The 20087-nt window shown below is 32.7% G+C and overlaps 1 protein-coding gene across 1 annotated transcript in view; it reads left to right on the top strand.

The window, feature by feature from the left end:
* Positions 1-20087, top strand: part of LOC133181484 (uncharacterized) — a 129950-nt gene that overhangs the window by 52549 nt on the left and 57314 nt on the right. Inside the window, exons 6-8 of the mRNA XM_061315976.1 lie at positions 909-1022; positions 1475-1732; positions 2172-2298. Of these exons, the coding sequence (XP_061171960.1) occupies positions 909-1022; positions 1475-1732; positions 2172-2298 (499 nt within the window). The remainder of the gene's footprint in view (positions 1-908; positions 1023-1474; positions 1733-2171; positions 2299-20087) is intronic.

Here is a 20087-nt window from a genome sequence, read left to right as displayed (position 1 = left end):
TTTCCAAAATTTCTTTCTAAACGCTAGCAGATATTGAGCTGATTTTTGGTATGTGACTTTACTTTGATGAGTTATAGATCATGTTTGCATTTCGTACCGCTTCGTTGATTTTTGAATGAATTATGGCATTTTCAATTTTTAACGGGAACCAGATTACACTTGACGGTAGGGGACTAGTATTGCTAATGCAATACTCTCATAATGCTTGTTTTTTTTTTGTTTTTGTTTTTTTTTTAACATAATTTGTAGAAACATTCCTCATAAGGTATATTTAATGCATACATAATATTTTAAACTTTATTCTAAACGGTTTGTTGCCTATTAATCCTTATTTCAAGAGGTTAAATTCAATAACAACATGAGTTTGGCCAGTTGGTCTAATAAAACAACCTTTTAAGTTAAAAACAATACTATTAATTATATGAAACTTCCTTTCAGCAATTGAAAGTGTACACTTCATAATTGTAAAATAATGATCTAAAGTGGATAGAAAATGAAAGTAAGAACTTACAAGGCAGTGATATGATAAGCTGCTCTTTTGATGACCTCATTTTTTTATTTTATTTTAATTAAGATATATTTTTGTAATCTCAGATGGACTAATCATGGATGGGACTGATTTTTTACTCTGTGCTGTCTTGACATTTATTACTGAAATATAGGTGAGGAATAGCCCGACTATTCCATAAATATGTTTTATGGGGATGTTTTCATGAAGTTTTCTTTCGGACCCCTCCAACATGTAGTCGCCTGATCTCATCTGTGGTATTTTCAGGGATCCGTGTTTTTGTTCCTTTTTGATAAGTTTTGTTTGCAGGGTTTATGAGACCATTCACTTATTTATCTTCACACCCTACACTCAATTCATAAATGCATAAAATTAATGTTTCTCCTTTATTTATCGATAGAGGCATGTTCCTGGAGAACAGATAGCACACGATGTTATCCTGGGGAATGTTTGAATGAACTGGCATCACAATGCAACTGTTTCAAAGGATTTACGGGTCATCATTGTGAAATAAGTGAGTTGAGACACATATACACTGCTAATTGTACAAGGTGTGTTCGAAAGTAGTATAAAGTTACATCACATATATACATAAACCAATAATTAAAAAATAACAACATATACAGGTATACTCATTGATACATTTTCATTGTGGAGACAATGAAGGAAGAACTGTAGACGGTGTAATCCCCGCTTATATATTGAGACGTGCGGGGGTCTCCCCCGCACAAGTCACAATATAAATCGAGGGTAATAGGAATCTCAGATCAGACTTGTTACACGTGAAAATCATTTTCATACATGCTGTCGAAGCCAACTCGCAACATTCTTGGAAAACATTATAGGATGTGAAATAATAAAATGTCGCCCGGAACATGTTCGGGTGACATGATTATTTCCATGAACTGGTATACAGATGTACATAATAATATATAATCATGTGAAATTCTTTTTTTTTTTTCTTAGTGAAAGAATACGCTCAAATTACGGACAGTATATGCTCTCTCAAAATCGGAAAGTCTGAAGTATTAAACAATCCAGATGATCCGAACAACGTCAATTCCACAGAAATCATTTGGACAAAAGAAACTGGTTGGGAAGAAGCAGAAACAAAATGGAATTTATTCTATAAAACAACTGCTCCAAAAAATATCGGCTACGTTCATGCCTTCCGAGTAGGCATTGTACACGCAAAGACGACTTTGAGATACTTCTCAGGAAATGGTAATTAATTTGTATTTAAATGTTGTCTAATGAAAAGCCGATATTTAAGGTAAACCAGATCAGGAAACGGAATCTTTATTTACTACAATATGTATATTAATAGTAAATAATTCTTTTGATTTAACCTTGTGTATTTGCACAATCCGTTAAGATCTGGAGGATATAATATAAAATTTAATATATATACAAACCTTGATTTCTAAATCAAAAGCGAAAGAATTATTGAATATTATTTATTATTATAAATTACGTATACATAAATGTGAATATAACATGAAGCCCAATCACATCCAAATCACACAAACAATATATATATATATATATATATATATATATATATATATATATATATATATATATATATATATATATATATATATATATATATATATATATATATATATACGTACTCATTTTCATCAGAGTTAAACTTTTTTAGATGGAAGAGTGACTGAATTTTCAATGAATTGCCCAGGACCATCCCACCAGGAACCTTTCATTGAGACATTAAAATGTGATCCAAAGTTTCAACTAGCTGGAAGACTTTCCTTTAAACACAATGATACGTAAGCATCAATCCCTCTCTTTAATCAGAAAATTGTAGGGAGTGTTGGTCGTTTCAAATGTTCATTGTGAGGTTTGGATAATATTTACCTAATTCTCCAAAATGTATAATTTCCCCGTCAATCAAATTCATAAATCGGTCTGTACAGTCAATTTTTATTTCAGTAGGCATTATTTAAAAATTGCCAGCCGAAAGCTTTTAAGCTTTTTATAATCACAATGGTTGTAGTCTCATTGATTACGTATTAATACATTATCAATATTTTGACAAAGTTGTTGATTTCAATTCAGGTACATTTACACATTTGTCTGACCACTGTCCAATAACGTTCGTTTTAAATTCAAATTTTACAAGACATGGGTCACGTGAGTATAATTATGTTCAATGTTCTAGGTCATATAGTACTTCGGTGAAATGGAATGCACAAAATGTAAATTATGTTATTATGTTCCCCAAACGGAGTTTGGGAACATATTGTTTTTAGTCTATTTCTTATTATTATTATTATTAAGGTCTTCCGTCTTCACGGAAGACCTTATAGTGATTCTACTGTTTCTTATTATTAGGGTCTTCCGTCTTCAGCGGAAGACCCTTCTATTATTCTTCGGTTTCTTTTTCACCTTTATTAGGGTCTTCCGTCTTCAGCGGAAGACCCTTCTATTATTCTTCGGTTTCTTTTTTACCTTTATTAGGGTCTTCCGTCTCCAACGGAAGACCCTTCTATTATTCTACTGTTTCTTTTTCACTTTTATTAGGGTCTTCCGTCTCCAACGGAAGACCCTTCTATTATTCTATTGTTTCTTTTTCACTTTTATTATTATTATTATTCTTTTTTTTTCTTTACAATTTTTGTGCAGAAGATTTCTCGGAGTTGGCTCGATCGATTTACTTGAAAATTTCAGGGAAGATGTATCTTTGTCTGAACCTTATACGTTTTTCTCATTTTTTTGAAATTCACTTCCTGTCGGAAGTTATCGCCCTTTAATCAAAATTCAGAGGACCTCCTTGTCTGCAATGGAACTCAAAAACGATTAAAGCTAGAGTGCTGAAATTTTCAGCGATGATAGAGGACATGTTGCCATTGATCACCTGGGTTTTCAAATTTTCCGGAAGTGCTTAGTATGGAAGCTCGGTAGGGGTCGAAATTTAGGACACGAATCATGAGTGAATTTTAGAGACATTTCCTACGATAACTTTTTAACTATGAGTATTTTGTTAAAACATATTGAACAGAAATTGTGTAGAATTATGAGATCTTTTATATGATGTGGAAGAAAAAGGGCTGACTCATCACATTAGGGGCCGAGAAGGGCCGAAAGTCTTTAATCAATAACTCTTTCACGATCAATATTTTGTAATGCATTACTGAAGCAAAAATGTTCATCCCGACAATCTACAACTATATATTATGATATTCACATCATATGTTACATAATTAGGGGCCATAAGGGGCCAGAATGCTAAATCTTTGACGCTTTATATCTCAAAAGTGGGAAATATTTTGATAAGCAATATTGAACAAAAGATGTTCAAAATAATGTTCTAAACAATATGCAACCTTTCATTTTTTGCTAAATGTCCCCATTAAGGAGTTGAAGGGCCGGCCCCTAAATACTTCTTTTGTAAATATCTCAGAAACGAAAAAGAATTTCTGAGTAGTTGTTGAACAAAAAGTGTTCAAAATCATGAGGGCTTTAAAGTGATATGAAGAAAACGGGGCTGGACCCTCAAAATAGGGGCTGAGAGGGGCCGAAAGTCTTTTAACAATAACTCTTTAACGATCAATATTTTGTAATGCATTACTGAAGCAAAAATATTCATCTCAACAATTTACAACTATATATTATGATATTCATATCATATGTTACATAAATAGGGGCCATTAGGGGCCAGAATGCTAAATCTTTGACACTTTATATCTCAAAAGTGGGAAATATTTTGATAAGCAATATTGAACAAAAGATGTTCAAAATAATGTTCTAAACAATACGCAACCTTTCATTTTTGGATAAATGTCCCCATTAAGGAGTTGAAGGGCCGGCCCCTAAATACTTCCTTTGCAAATATCTCAGAAACGAAAAAGAATTTCTGAGTAGTTGTTGAACAAAAAGTGTTCAAAATCATAAGAGCTTTAAAGTGATATGTAGAAAAAAGGGCTGGACCCTCAAAATAGGGGCTGAGAGGGGCCGAAAGTCTTTGAACAATAACTCTTTAACGATCAATATTTTGTAATGCATTACTGAATCAAAAATGTTCATCTCAACAATTTACAACTATATATTAAGATATTCACATCATATGTTACATAATTAGGGGCCATAAGGGGCCAGAATGCTAAATCTTTGACGCTTTATATCTCAAAAGTGGGAAATATTTTGATAAGCAATATTGAACAAAAGATGTTCAAAATAATGTTCTAAACAATACGCAACCTTTCATTTTTTGCTAAATGTCCTCATTAAGGAGTTGAAGGGCCGGCCCCTAAATACTTCCTTTGCAAATATCTCAGAAACGAAAAAGAATTTCTGAGTAGTTGTTGAACAAAAAGTGTTCAAAATGATGAGAGCTTTAAAGTGATATGAAGAAAAAGGGCTGGACCCTCAAAATAGGGGCTGAGAGGGGTCGAAAGTCTTTGAACAATAACTCTTTGACGATCAATATTTTATTAATGCATTACTGAAGCAAAAATGTTCATTTCAACAATTTACAACTATATATTAAGATATTCACATCATATGTTACATAATTAGGGGCCATAAGGGGCCAGAATGCTAAATCTTTGACGCTTTATATCTCAAAAGTGGGAAATATTTTGATAAGCAATATTGAACAAAAGATGTTCAAAATAATGTTCTAAACAATACGCAACCTTTCATTTTTTGCTAAACGTCCCCATTAGGAGTTAATGGGCCGGCCCCTAAATACTTCTTTTGCAAATATCTCAGAAACGAAAAAGAATTTCTGAGTAGTTGTTGAACAAAAAGTGTTCAAAATCATGAGAGCTTTAAAGTGATGTCAAGAAAAAGGGTCTGTCTCCTTAAATTAGGGGCTGAGAGGGAAGTATACAATCAATAACTCTTTAATGATCAATATTTCGTAATATATTACTGAAGCAAAAGAGTTCATCTTCATGCCCTTTATGTTGATATCATATGTTACGCAATAAGGGGTCTTTAGGGGCCAGATTAAATAATTTTTTGCGCAATATATCTCGAAAAGGAAGAATATTTTGATAAACAGTATTGAACAAAAGACGTTCAAAGTAATATTATGAACAATATGCATTTTTCAATTTTTGCTAGACGCTCCCATTTAGAACTTGAAGGGCTGGCCTTTGATATTTCTTTTGCATATATCCCGAAAACAAAAAAGAATTTCTGAATAGTTGTTGAACAAAAAGTGTTCAAAATCATGAGAGCTTTAAGATGATATCAAGAAAAGGGGCTGGCCTCTCACATTAGGGGCCAATAAGGGCTGAAAGTCTTTAATGTGTAACCCTTTAATGATCAATATTTTGTTAAACATTACTAAAGCAAAATTGCTTGTCTTTACAATTTATTTATATCAATGTATTTGAACGAAAATCTCAGTCAAGTTCTTATCTCATCTTATAAATAAACGGACGGAAGACCCACTCGTTGCTCGCAACGAGATCGAATCTAGTTATTATTATTATTATTCTTTTTTTTTCTTTACAATTTTTGTGCAGAAGATTTCTCGGAGATGGCTCGATCGATTTACTTGAAAATTTCAGGGAAGATATATCTTTGTCTGAACCTTATACGTTTTTCTCATTTTTTTGAAATTCACTTCCGGTCGGAAGTTATCGCCCTTTAATCAAAATTCAGAGGACCTCCTTGTCTGCAATGGAACTCAAAAATGATTAAAGCTAGAGTGCTGAAATTTTCAGCGAAGATAGAGGACATGTTGCCATTGATCACCTGGGTTTTCAAATCTTCCGGAAGTGCCTAGTATGGAAGCTCGGTAGGGGTCAAAATTTAGGAACCGAATCATGAGTGAATTTTAGAGACATTTCTTACGATAACTTTTTAACTATGAGTATTTTGTTTAAACATATTGAACAGAAATTGTGTAGAATTACAAGATCTTTTATATGATATCAAAGAAAAAGGGCTGACTCATCACATTAGGGGCTGAGAAGGGTCGAAAGTCTTTGATCAATAACTCTTTAACAATCAATATTTTGTAATGCATTACTCAAGCAAAAATGTTTATCTCAACTATTTACAACTATATATTATGATATTCACATCATTTGTTATATAATTAGGGGCCATAAGGGGCCAGAATGCTAAATCTTTGACGCTTTATATCTCAAAAGTGGGAAATATTTTGATAAGCAATATTGAACAAAAGATGTCCAAAATAATGTTCTAAACCAGATGCAACCTTTCATTTTTTGCTAAACATCCCCATTAAGGAGTTGAAGGGCCGGCCCCTAAATACTTCTTTTGCAAATATCTCAGAAACGAAAAAGAATTTCTGAGTAGTTGTTGAACAAAAAGTGTTCAAAATGATGAGATCTTTAAAGTGATATAAAGAAAAAGGGGCTGGCCCCTCAAATTAGGGACTGAGAAGGGCCGAAAATCTTCAATCAATAACTCTTAAACGATCAATATTTTGAAATGCATTACTGAAGCAAAAATGTTTATCTCAACTATTTTCAACTATATATTATGATAATCACATCATATGTTACATAATTAGGGGCCATAAGGGGCCAGAATGCTAAATCTTTGACGCTTAATATCTCAAAAGTGGGAAATATTTTGATAAGCAATATTGAACAAAAGATGTTCAAAATAATGTTCTAAACAATATTTAATCTTTCAATTTTTGCTAAACTTCCCCATTAAGGAGTTGAAGGGCTGGCCCCTAAATACATCTTTTGCATATAGCTCGGAAACGAAAAAGAATTTCTGAATAGTTGTTGAACAAAAAGTGTTCAAAATGATGAGAGCTTTAAAGTGATATGAAGAAAAAGGGGCTGGCCCCTCAAATTAGGGGCTGAGAGGGGCCGAAAGTCTTTGAACAATAACTCTTTAACGATCAATATTTTGTAATGCATTACTGAAGCAAAAATGTTCATCTCAACAAATTACAACTATATATTATGATATTCACATCATATGTTACATAATTGGGGGCCATAAGGGGCCAGAGTGCTAAATCTTTGACGCTTTATATCTCAAAAGTGGGAAATATTTTGATAAGCAATATTGAACAAAAGATGTCCAAAATAATGTTCTAAACAATATGCAACCTTTCATTTTTTGCTAAACGTCACCATTTAGGAGTTGAAGGGCCGGCCCCTAAATACTTCCTTTGCAAATATCTTAGAAACGAAAAAGAATTTCTGAGTAGTTGTTGAACAAAAAGTGTTCAAAATCATGAGAGCTTTAAAGTGATATGAAGAAAAAGGGGCTGGCCCCTCAAAATAGGGGCTGAGAGAGGCCGAAAGTCTTTGAACAATAACTCTTTAACGATCAATATTTTGAAATGCATTACTGAAGCAAAAATGTTTATCTCAACAATTCACAACTATATATTATGATATTCACATCATATGTTACATAATTAGGGGCCACAAGGGGCCAGAGTGCTAAATCTTTGACGCTTTATATCTCAAAAGTGGGAAATATTTTGATAAGCAATATTGAACAAAAGATGTTCAAAATAATGTTCTAAACAATATTTAACCTTCCAATTTTTGCTAAACTTCCCCATTAAGGAGTTGAAGGGCTGGCCCCTAAATACATCTTTTGCATATAGCTCGGAAACGAAAAAGAATTTCTGAATAGTTGTTGAACAAAAAGTGTTCAAAATGATGAGAGCTTTAAAGTGATATGAAGAAAAAGGGGCTGGCCCCTCAAAATAGGGGCTGAGGGGGGCCGAAAGTCTTTGAACAATAACTCTTTAACGATCAATATTTTGTAATGCATTACTGAAGCAGAAATGTTCATCTCAACAAATTACAACTATATATTATGATATTCACATCATGTGTTATATAATTAGGGGCCATAAGGGGCCAGAGCGCTAAATCTTTGACGCTTTATATCTCAAAAGTGGGAAATATTTTGATAAGCAATATTGAACAAAAGATGTCCAAAATAATGTTCTAAACCAGATGCAACCTTTCATTTTTTGCTAAACGTCACCATTTAGGAGTTGAAGGGCCGGCCCCTAAATACTTCCTTTGCATATATCTCAGAAACGAAAAAGAATTTCTGAATAGTTGTTGAACAAAAAGTGTTCAAAATTATAAGAGCTTTAAAGTGATATGAAGAAAAAGGGGCTGGCCCCTCAAAAAAGGGCCTGAGAGGGGCCGAAAGTCTTTGAACAATAACTCTTTAACGATCAATATTTTGAAATGCATTACTGAAGCAAAAATGTTTATCTCAACAATTCACAACTATATATTATGATATTCACATCATATGTTACATAATTAGGGGCCATAAGGGACCAGAATGCTAAATCTTTGACGCTTTATATCTCAAAAGTGGGAAATATTTTGATAAGCAATATTGAACAAAAGTTATTCAAAATAATGTTCTAAACAATATGCAACCTTTTGATTTTTGCTAAACTTCCCCATTAAGGAGTTGAAGGGCCGGCCCCTAAATATATCCTTCGGATATATCTCGGAAACGAAAAAGAATTTTTGAATAATTCTTGAACAAAAAGTGTTCAAAATCATGAGAGCTTTAAGGTGATATCAAGGAAAAGGGTCTGACCCATTAAATAAGGGGCTGAGAGGGGCCGAAAGTATACAATCAATAACTCTTTAATGATCAATATTTTGTAATATATTACTGAAGCGAAATAGTACATCTTCACACACTTTATCTAAATAACATGATGTTGATATCATATATTACGCAGTAAGGGGTCTATAGGGGGCCAGATTGCATAATCTATGGCGCAATATATCTCGAAAAGGAAGAATATTTTGATAAACAGTATTGAAGAAAAGACGTTCAAAATAATATTGTGAACAATATGCAGTCTTTCAATTTTTACTAGACGTCCCCATTTAGGACTTGAAGGGCCGAGCTTTAATATTTCTTTTGCATATATCCCGAAAAAAAAAACAATTTCTGACTAGTTGTTGAACAAAAAGTGTTCAAAATCATGAGAGATTTCAAATGATATCAAGAAAAAGGGACTGACCTCTCACATTAGGGGCCAAGAAGGGGCAAAAGTCTTGAATCTATATTCCTTTAATGATCAATATTTTGTAAAACATTATTAAAGCAAAATTGTTCGTCTTAACAATTTATTTATATCATTATATTTGAACGAAAATCTCAGACAAATTCTTATCTCATCTTATCAAAAATCGGACGGAAGACCCACTCGTTGCTCGCAACGAGATCTCATCTAGTTATTATTCTTTTTTCTTCTTACAAAATTTGTGCAGACGATTTCTCGGAGATGGCTCGTTCGATTTCATTCAAATTTACATGGTAGATGCGTTGACATCTGAAGTTAATTCCGGCAATTTCGTTAAGTGATATTTACTTCCGGTCGGAAGTTATCGCCCTTTTATCAAAATTTAGAGGACATCCTTGTCTGCGATAGAACTCAAAAACGGCTTAAGCTAGAGCGCTGAAATTTTCAGTGATGATAGAGGACATGTTGCCATTTTGCACCTGGGTTTGGATATTTTCCGGAAGTGCCTAGTATGGAAGCTCGGTAGGGATCGAAATTTAGGACACGAATCATGAGTGAATTTTTGAGACATTTTGTGTCATATCTTTTAAAGTATAATTAATTTGTAAAAACATATTGAACAAAATTTGTGCAGAATGACAGGATCTGTAACATGATATCAAGAAAAAAGCGCTGACTTATCACATTAGGGGCCGATAGGGGCCAAAAGTCTGAAATCGATAACTCTTAAACAAGCATTATTTTGGTATACATTACTGAAGCAAAAATATTTATCTTAACAATTTACAATTATATATTATGATTTTTACCTCGTATGGCACATAATTAGGGGCCACAAGGGGCCAGAATGCTAAATCTTTGACGCTTTATATCTCGAAAAGGGGAAACATTTTGAAAAGCAATATTGAACAAAAGTTGTTTAGAATGATGGTCTCAACAATGTGCACCCTTTGAATTTTTCCTAAACAGTCCCTATAAGGACTTAAAGGGACGGCCCTTAAATATTTCAAGTCCACATATCTCGAAAACGAAACGAAACTTCTGAATAGTTGTTGAACAAAAAGTCTTCAGAATTACAAGACCTTTCATGTGATATCAAGAAAAAGGGGCTGACCCCTCAAATTAGGGGCTCAGAGGGGCCAAATGTCTTTCATCTATAACTCCTTAACGTTAAATATTTTGATGTTAATTATTGAAGCAAAAATGTTCATCTTCACAATCTGCAACTATATATCTGAAAGTTTTCTTCAAATATTACGTAATTAGGGACCATAAGGGGCCAGAATGCTTAATCTTTGATGCTTTATATCTCGAAAGAAGGGAATATTTTGAAAAGCAATATTGAACAAAAGTTGTTTAGAATGATGTTCTCAACAATGTGCATCCTTTGAATTTTTCCTAAACAGCCCCTATAAGGACTTTAAGGGACGGCCCCTAAATATTTCAAGTCCACATATCTCGAAAACGAAACGAAACTTCTGAATAGTTGTTGAACAAAAAGTCTTGAGAATTACAAGACCTTTCATGTAATTTTAAGAGAAAGGAGCTGACCCCTCAAATTAGGGGCTCAGAGGGGCCAAAAGTCTTTTATCTATAACCCTTTTACAGTAATGTTCATCTTCATGATCTACTACTGTAAATATTTTAAAATCTACATCAAACATTGCGTTTTTAGGTGTCATAATGATCAAAATTTTGTTAAACATAATTGAAGCAAATTGTACGTTTTCACTATTTATATATTTATGAACGAAAATCTCAGTCAAATTCGTATCTCATCTTATCAAAAATCGGACGGAAGACCCACTCGTTGCTCGCAACGAGATCGCATCTAGTTATTATTATTTTTATTCTTTTTTCTTCTTACAAATTTTGTGCAGACGATTTCTCGGAGATGGCTGGATCAATTTCATTCAAATTTTCATGGTAGATGCGTTTACATCTGAAGTTAATTCCGGCAATTCCGTTAAGGGATATTTACTTCCGGTCGGAAGTTATCTCCCTTTTATGAAAATTTAGAGGGCATCCTTGTCTGCGATGGAACTCAAAAACGGCTTAAGCTAGAGTGCTGAAATTTTCAGTGATGATAGAGGACATGTTGCCATTTTGCACCTGGGTTTGGATATTTTCCGGAAGTGCCTAGTATGGAAGCTCGGTAGGGGTCAAAATTTAGGACACGAATCATGAGTGAATTTTTGAGACATTTTGTATCATATCTTTTAAAGTATAATTATTTTGTTAAAACATACTGAACATAATTTGTGCAGAATGACAAGATCTTTAATATGATATCAGGAAAAAAGGGCTGACTTATCATATTAGGGGCCGAGAGGGGCCAAAAGTATTAACTCAATAACTCTTTAACGATCAATATTTTGGTATACATTACTGAAGCAAAATGTTTATCTCAACAATTTACAACTATATATTATGATATTCATATCATATGTTACATAATTAGGGGCCATAAGGGGCTAGAATGCTAAATCTTTGACGCTTTATATCTCAAAAGTGGGAAATAATTTGATAAGCAATATTGAACAAAAGATGTTCAAAATAATGTTCTAAACAATATGCAACCTTTTGATTTTTGCTAAACGTCCCCTTTAAGGAGTTGAAGGGCTGGCCCCTAAATACTTCTTTTGCAAATATCTCAGAAACGAAAAAGAATTTCTGACTAGTTGTTGAACAAAAAGTGTTCAAAATCATGAGAGCTTTAATGTGATATGAAGGAAAAGGGGCTGGCCCCTCAAAATAGGGACTGAGAGGGGCCGAAAGTCTTTGAACAATAACTCTTTAACGATCAATATTTTGTAATGCATTACTGAAGCAAAAATGTTTATCCCAACAATTTTCACCTATATATTATGATATTCACATCATATGTTAAATAATTAGGGGACATAAGGGGCCAGAATGCTAAATCTTTGACGCTTTATATCTCAAAAGTGGGAAATAATTTGATAAGCAATATTGAACAAAAGTTATTCAAAATAATGTTCTGAACAATATGCAACCTTTTGATTTTTGCTAAACGTCCCCATTAAGGAGTTGAAGGGCTGGCCCCTAAATATATCCTTCGCGTACTTTTCGGAAACGAAAAAGAATGTTTGAATAATTGTTAAACAAAAAGTGTTCAAAATCATGAGAGGTTTAAGGTGATATCAAGGAAAAGGGTCTGACCCCTTAAATTAGGTGCTGAGAGGGGCCGAAAGTATACAATCAATAACTCTTTTAATGATCAATATTTTGTAATATATTACTGAACCGAAATAGTTCATTTTCACACTCTTTGTTTAAATAACATGGATGTTGATATCATATGTTACGCAATAAGAGGTCTTTTGGGGCCAGATTGCATAATCTTTGTATATATCTCGAAAAGGAAGAATATTTTGATAAACAATATTGAAGAAAAGACGTTCAAAATAATATTCTGAACAATATGCACTCTTTCATTTTTTGCTAGACGTCCCCATTTAGGACTTAAAGGGCCGGCCCTTAATATTTCTTTTGCATATATCCCGAAAACAAAGAAGAATTTCTGAATAGTTCTTGAACAAAGAGTGTTCAAAATAATGAGAGCTTTAAGATGATATCAAGAAAAAGAGGCTGACCTCTCACATTAGGGGCCAAAAAGGGCCGAAAGTCTTTAATCTATAACCCTTTAATGATCAATATTTTGTTAAACATTACTAAAGCAAAATTGTTCTTCTTAACAATTTATTTATATCATTATATTTGAACGAAAATCTCAGTCAAATTCTTATCTCATCTTATCAAAAAATCGGACGGAAGACCCACTCGTTGCTCGCAACGAGATCGCATCTAGTTATTATTATTATTATTATTCTTATTTTTTTTCCTAAATTTTGTGCACGCGATTTCTCAGCAACTATTCAGTGGTTTTCTATGAAATTTTCAGGAATTATGCGCATTTATGGGAACTTGATACATCTTGGAGGAATTTTGAAAATTCGCTTCCGGTGCCAAGTTATGGACAATTTCCTGATTTTAAAATGAAATTTTGTCGCCCCTTTTTTTGCAAAAATGGTAAAAGATATGAACTGGAGACTTGTAAGAGAGTATAGGGCATGACTTATAGGTGAACAGAATCACCTTTTCGTTCGTCGTCGGCACTTCCGGTCGCTTACGGAAGTGATCAAAGAAATCGTAAAATTTCAACTTTGCATTTTCAAATCAAATCCTACACAACATTATTGCATCTCTTTCGTAGCTTCGAAATATGTTGGTCCCACCGGAAACAAAAACGTCAACTTCCGGTTATAAGAGAAAAACTACATAATTTGAGTATTTTTCTTTCCCATTAATATCCTTTGTAGATAAGGTATTTGAAATGAATTTTACATATGTTATTTAGACTGCAAATATCTAGAGTAACATTAATTATCTTTGTAAAATTCACTTCCGGTCGCGTGTTTTCCTGTCCTCAAAATGAGAAGTTGTCTGAGCAAGATCTCGGAAACGGTGAGAGATTAGGACACCAAACTTATATGAGCATCAGACCTTAAGATGTAGGCAAAACCAATTGGGTTCAGAGCGTCGGCCGTCACTTCCGGTCGTCACAGGAAGTGATCCAAGAAATCGAAAATTTCAATTTTTCTTTTTTTAAGTAAAAATTGCATCACTTCATTGCATCTTTTTCACAGATTCGAAAGATGTTGGTCCCACCGGAAACAAAAATGACAACTTCCGGTTATAAGAGAAAAACTACATAATTTGAGTATTTTACTTTCCCATCAATATTTTTTCTAGATAAAGTATTTGAAATGAATTTTAAATATGTTATTCAGACTGCAAATGTCTAGAGTAACCTTAAATATCTTTCAAAAATTCACTTCCGGTCGCATGTCTTCCTGTCCTCAAAATGTGAAGTTGTCTGAGCGAGATCTCAAAACCAGGTAAAAGAATAAAACACCAATCTTTTATGAGTAATAGACCTTGAGGAGTAGGCAAAACCATTTGGGTTAAACGCGTCAGTCGTCACTTCCGCTTGTCACAGTAAGTGATCAAAGAAATCTAAAAGAAACTAACTTTTCTTTTTTAAATTAATGCTTGCATCACTTTATTGCATATCTTTCGCTGTTTTGAAATATGTTAGATTCCACCGGAAATAAAAACGTCAACTTCCGGTTCTAGGAGATAAACTACTTTATTTTGATATTTAACTTTCTCATAAATATTGCTCATCGATAAAGTACTTGAAATGACTTTATGTATGTTGTATATACTGCAAATGTCTAGAGAAAAGTCAGAGATTTTTTATAAAATTCACTTCCGGTCTCGTGTTTACCTGTCCTCAAAATTAGAATTTGATCTCACAATATTGCTCGGCAACGACAGTAAACGACTAAGGTCTAAAACTTTCTGGACTGATGGTCAGTCATCAGTTTATTTGAATCGTGAGAAAATCTTGTATCGCCGTTACTTTCGGTATTTCCGGTCGTGACCGGAAGTGATGTAAAAAAGTGAATGGTAAATGGTTATAGCACGTTGGATTTTCACGCTGACGACTAGAGTTAAATCTCCAGAGTGTCTGAATTTCTTTTATCTCTTTTTCAGCTTGAATTTTCGTTTTTATTTTCAAAATCGGACGGAAGACCTCTCATTGCTCGCAATGAGTTTCTAGTTATTATTATTATTCTTTTTTCTTCTTATTTCTTCTCCGGTACTTTTTTGTCCGCGAGTGTTCTCGGAAACTGCTCATCCAATTGAGTTAAAACCTTTTTAGGGTTAATAGGCATGTTATGTAGATTTGCGGAACAAAGGTCATTTTGCGCGCACGTGCATGCACGTGCGTGCGCGTGCAATGGGTAAAATGACCAATATACTTGATATAGCTGTAATTTTTATATTTTTGGGTGAAATGCTTTGATACTCAGAATATAAGGATATATTAAAAGTGTGAACAAGATGACATGGTCAACATGCACATGCATGCGCGTGCGCGCACGCGCAAAGCGTAAAATGACCAATTTACTGGATAATATCGTAACTTTTATACTTTTTGATGAAATGCTTTGATACTCAAAATATTTATATATATAGAAAGAGTAGACAAGATGACATGGTCATCATGCACATGCATGCATATGCATGCACGTGCGCGCGCGTGCAATGTGTTAAATGACTTATATAATTAATATAGCCGTAATTTTTATATTTTTTGATGAAAAGCTTTGATATTAAGAATATATATATATATATATATATATATATATATATATATATATATATATATTAAAAGTGTAGACAAGATGATTTGGCCATGATGCACATGCATGCACATGCGCGCGCGTGCAATGTGTTAAATGACCAATATACTTAATATAGCCGCAACTTTTATATTTTTTGATGAAAAGCTTTGATACTATGAATTAACAGACATATTATAAGTGTACACAAAATGGCATGGTCATTATGAACATGCATGCATGTGCGCGTGCGCGCAATGCTAAGATGACCAATATGCTTGATTTAGCGGGAACTTATATATTTTTTGATGAAATGTTTTGATACTGAGAATATAAAGATGCATATATAGTATAGACGGGATGACTTGGTCATCCTGCACATGCATGCACGTGCGCGCGCGTGAAATGCAAAAAATGACCAATATACTTCATTGCCTTATTTAATGAAGCTTACAGTAAAAAAAATCACCAAAAGGGAGTTGGGGAGCGTTTGGGGAACATCTGTAACGGTCCCCGTTACAATTATAACTAGTTAACGATTTAGATGAAAATATTGGTAAACTGTCTGAAATAGCAAATAAGAACTTAGAAAGTCAAGGTGATGTAGATGTGTGTGTCAATGAATTTTGTAACGTTGTAAATAATATTGTCCTACCCAGATGTAATGTAAAATATAGTTCATACCAAAAGGCAATGAATGGTCAAAAATGTAATAAGGAAGATAAACCATGGTTTAATGAAAACTGTAGAAAACTTTATTTAGAGTATAAATCAGCATTGCGTGATTTCAATTTTTGTAAAACTGTGGAGATTCATAGAATGTTGGTAAATAAGAAACATCTGTACAAAAAGTATGAGTATAAGCTTAAAAGACAATACAAACGCTATGAAGGTAATATGTTAGATTTTTTAAAGAAATACAATCCCAAACAATTTTTTAGGTATTTTTCCAAATGCAAAACTAAAAACAGTGCAAGTGATATAACACTAGATCAGTTTTTTGATCATTTTAAAAACTTGAACAGCTATGAGAATGACATAAACACATCAAATGAAAATGTCGAGTCTGATGTAAACGATGCTATTTTTGAGGAATTAGAAGTAGAAATTTCCGAAAATGAAATTATAAAAGCAATTGGTAAACTAAAACGAAATAAGAGCTGTGGTGAGGACCTTATCCTTAACGAGTTACTGATAGAATGTAAAAATTCATTATTACCCATCATAACAAAACTGTTTAACTCAATATTTAATTCAGGGTTTTTTCCTAGTGAATGGTCTAAGGGTTGTATAATACCAGTTTTTAAAAAGGGTGATCGTAATGCTGCAAATAACTATAGAGGCATTACTTTAATTAGTTGTTTAGGTAAGCTATTCACTTCCATTTTAAATGCTAGGCTGATAGAATGGGATAGTTTGAATAATGTCATTACAGACGCGCAGTTTGGATTTAAACCTGGAAATAGTACGGTTGATGCAATATTTGTACTACAAACATTAGTTAATAAATTTTTGCAGAAAAAGGGTGGCCGACTATATTGCTGTTTTATAGATTATCGAAAAGCATTTGATCTAATTGATAGAGCTAAAATGTGGTGTAAATTAGTTAAACAAGGTATAACAGGTAAAATGTTCAATATTATTAAATCATTATATGCTAGTGTGAAATCATGTGTGAAGTTCAATGGTATGCTGTCGGAGTATTTTGAAAATAATGTGGGCTTACTGCAGGGGGAGGTTTTATCACCTCTATTGTTTTCATTATATGTTAATGATTGTGAGATGCATTTCTTAGAAAACAATTGTCCTTATGTTGAACTGCAGTTAATTTCCATTTTTCTATTGATGTATGCAGATGATATGGTACTTATTGCAGACTCACCAATGTAACTTCAAACATTATTGAATGAATTAAGTACTTATAATAAGAAATGGGGTCTTGAAGTTAATACAGATAAAACCAAAATTTTAGTTTTTAGAAATGGTAGAAGTTTACGAAATGAAGAAAAATGGGTTTACAATGGAAAAGAACTTGAAATAGTAGATAGATTCAATATCTAGGAATGTGTTTCAATTATAATGGTAAATTTAATATAACTCAAAAGCACGTAGCTGAACAGGGAAGAAAAGCATTTTATGCGTTGAACAAAAAATTCTGCAACTTTGATTTTAATGTCGAAACTCAAATATCACTTTTTGAAATGTATGTATGTAGTATTCTTAATTATGGAGCAGAGGTGTGGGGATTTCATAAAGCTCCAGATGTAGAAAAAATACAAAGTCTCTTTTGTAAAAAGTTACTTCGTTTAAAAAAAAGTGCCTGTAACAATCTTGTGTATTTCGAACTTGGAAGAATGCCTATGAGGGTATCTAGAAAATTGAAAATTATAAAATATTTTTTTAAACTAAAGGGGACACAAAATATTCTGCTAAAATCATGCTTGGAAGAAAGATTAAGGAATAATGATAGTTGGATCAGAGATATTCAAAATGAACTTAATAAACTGGGACTTGGCTATATATTTGATGCAGATTTCAATGATAATACTTACATGTTAGTGAAACAAAGATTCCTTGAGGTGAATAACCATACTATGATTTCTAATATTTGTAGCAATGCCCGTAGCCCGCTATACCAACATTTGGTTGATAATTTTGGTATTCAATATTACTTGCGTAAACCTATTAATTATATGTACAAAATACAAATTGCTAGAATTAGACTATCTGCACATAATCTAAATGTTGAAACTGGTAGATATGTTAATGAAATTAGAAAAAAACAGATTATGTAAAAAGTGCTCTTTAAATGTTATCGAAGACGAATTTCATTTTATTTTACAATGTCCTTTTTATCATGACCTTAGATCTAAGTATTTGAAAAAGTATTATTATAAGAAATCCAGTGTTTGGAAATTAATTCAACTTCTAAGTGTACAAAATATAAAGGAACTTTGTAACCTTGGAAAATATTTATATCAAGCTTCCACTAGAAGAATGAAACATTTGTAAATTTTTAAGTATTTTATGATTACAGTTGCCTGTTAGAAAACACGTCCTACATAGTTAACTTGCTATTTATTGATTATGCTCACTCTCATATTGTTATATTTTATAATATTGTATACATGTTTAGTAATCTGATGTGTCGTATGACGCAAAGAAATAAAGAACTTGAAGCTTATTATGAAATAAAGGGGGGGGGGGGGTTCCACACATCAGGTTAAAAAGCTAGATACTGCTTATTCAATTATTGATTGCCCCTGCTATCAAAATGTCCATAAAATGTAAGCAAATTGTTTTAATAATTATCGAAGTGTCAAAACATTTCACGGCTATGGTGTGTTCCTTGGATTTGAGCAATCCTAAAATTAAAATAACAAAATATAATTGGTACACAGTATATGATCAAAACAATTTATAATTTTAAAAAGAAAGCCCACTAATTTGATGGGTACGTAATTTATGACAGACATTATAACTGACGAAAAAATGTGAAGCACTTACAATTAATGTACTCTCTAAAAGTGCATGGAAAGTCGATAGATTTTGTTGAGGAAATTTTTATCTTATCGACTGTCTCAGATACAAGGTCACGGATGGAAATTCATATAAAGCACTAAAAATGACCAACGACACGAACAGTTAAATAGTGTTCAATATTCGGAACGCTCTGTCCTTTCCTCAGGACACAGAAAAGGTTAAAAAGTCATGAGAAAACAAAACAGATGGAAACAAAAACATCTAGCACTACAACTACGCTACTAGTATTAATTAAGAAACAGTGTTAGAAAAGGGAAGATATAACAGTAATTAGAAGATTATTAAAAATAGTGTAGTTAACGCTCCTGAGCTTTTGAGCAGATTTATATCTTAACCTATATTTCAAAAATTCTGCGTAAAGTTTTCATTCTTACAATAATTTTGGATTCTACAATGCCAATTAAACTATATTCAGTTAAAACTCCATGATTAAATTCCATACCAAAAGAATAAAGCGAGGAACTATATTTTGTGGCGGAAGGTTTTTTAGAAGAAAATGATCATTTTTTCTCTTTCCAAGTATTTAAAGTATGTTAAGTTTGAATTCCTATTTTTCCATGCAGTCTGCACACAGAGGTATTTTGTGCAGTGAACTGTTTTATACTGGTCCTAAATTATATATTAAATAAACTGTCATGAATTCTATCATCATATTTGATAAATATAGCAAATATATTGTGAAAGTCAAAAAAAAAAAATCCCCATTTTCAGCTTAAAATTAGCACTATTTTAGTAATATCTAAATATTAACATCACAGACCCCCACTTTTTATTTTATTTTCTGAATATATAAGATACTTTTAACTATTCTTCTTAAATTCAGTAAAATGTC

The sequence above is a fragment of the Saccostrea echinata genome, unplaced genomic scaffold (genome assembly GCF_033153115.1).
Source record: "Saccostrea echinata isolate AGI-Se365-2 ecotype Australia unplaced genomic scaffold, CSIRO_AGI_Sech_v1 ptg000009l, whole genome shotgun sequence".
In the NCBI taxonomy this organism is placed as follows: Eukaryota; Metazoa; Mollusca; class Bivalvia; order Ostreida; family Ostreidae; genus Saccostrea; species Saccostrea echinata.
Note: the sequence above shows the minus strand (reverse complement) of the source record. Positions and strands in the feature narration are given on the sequence as shown.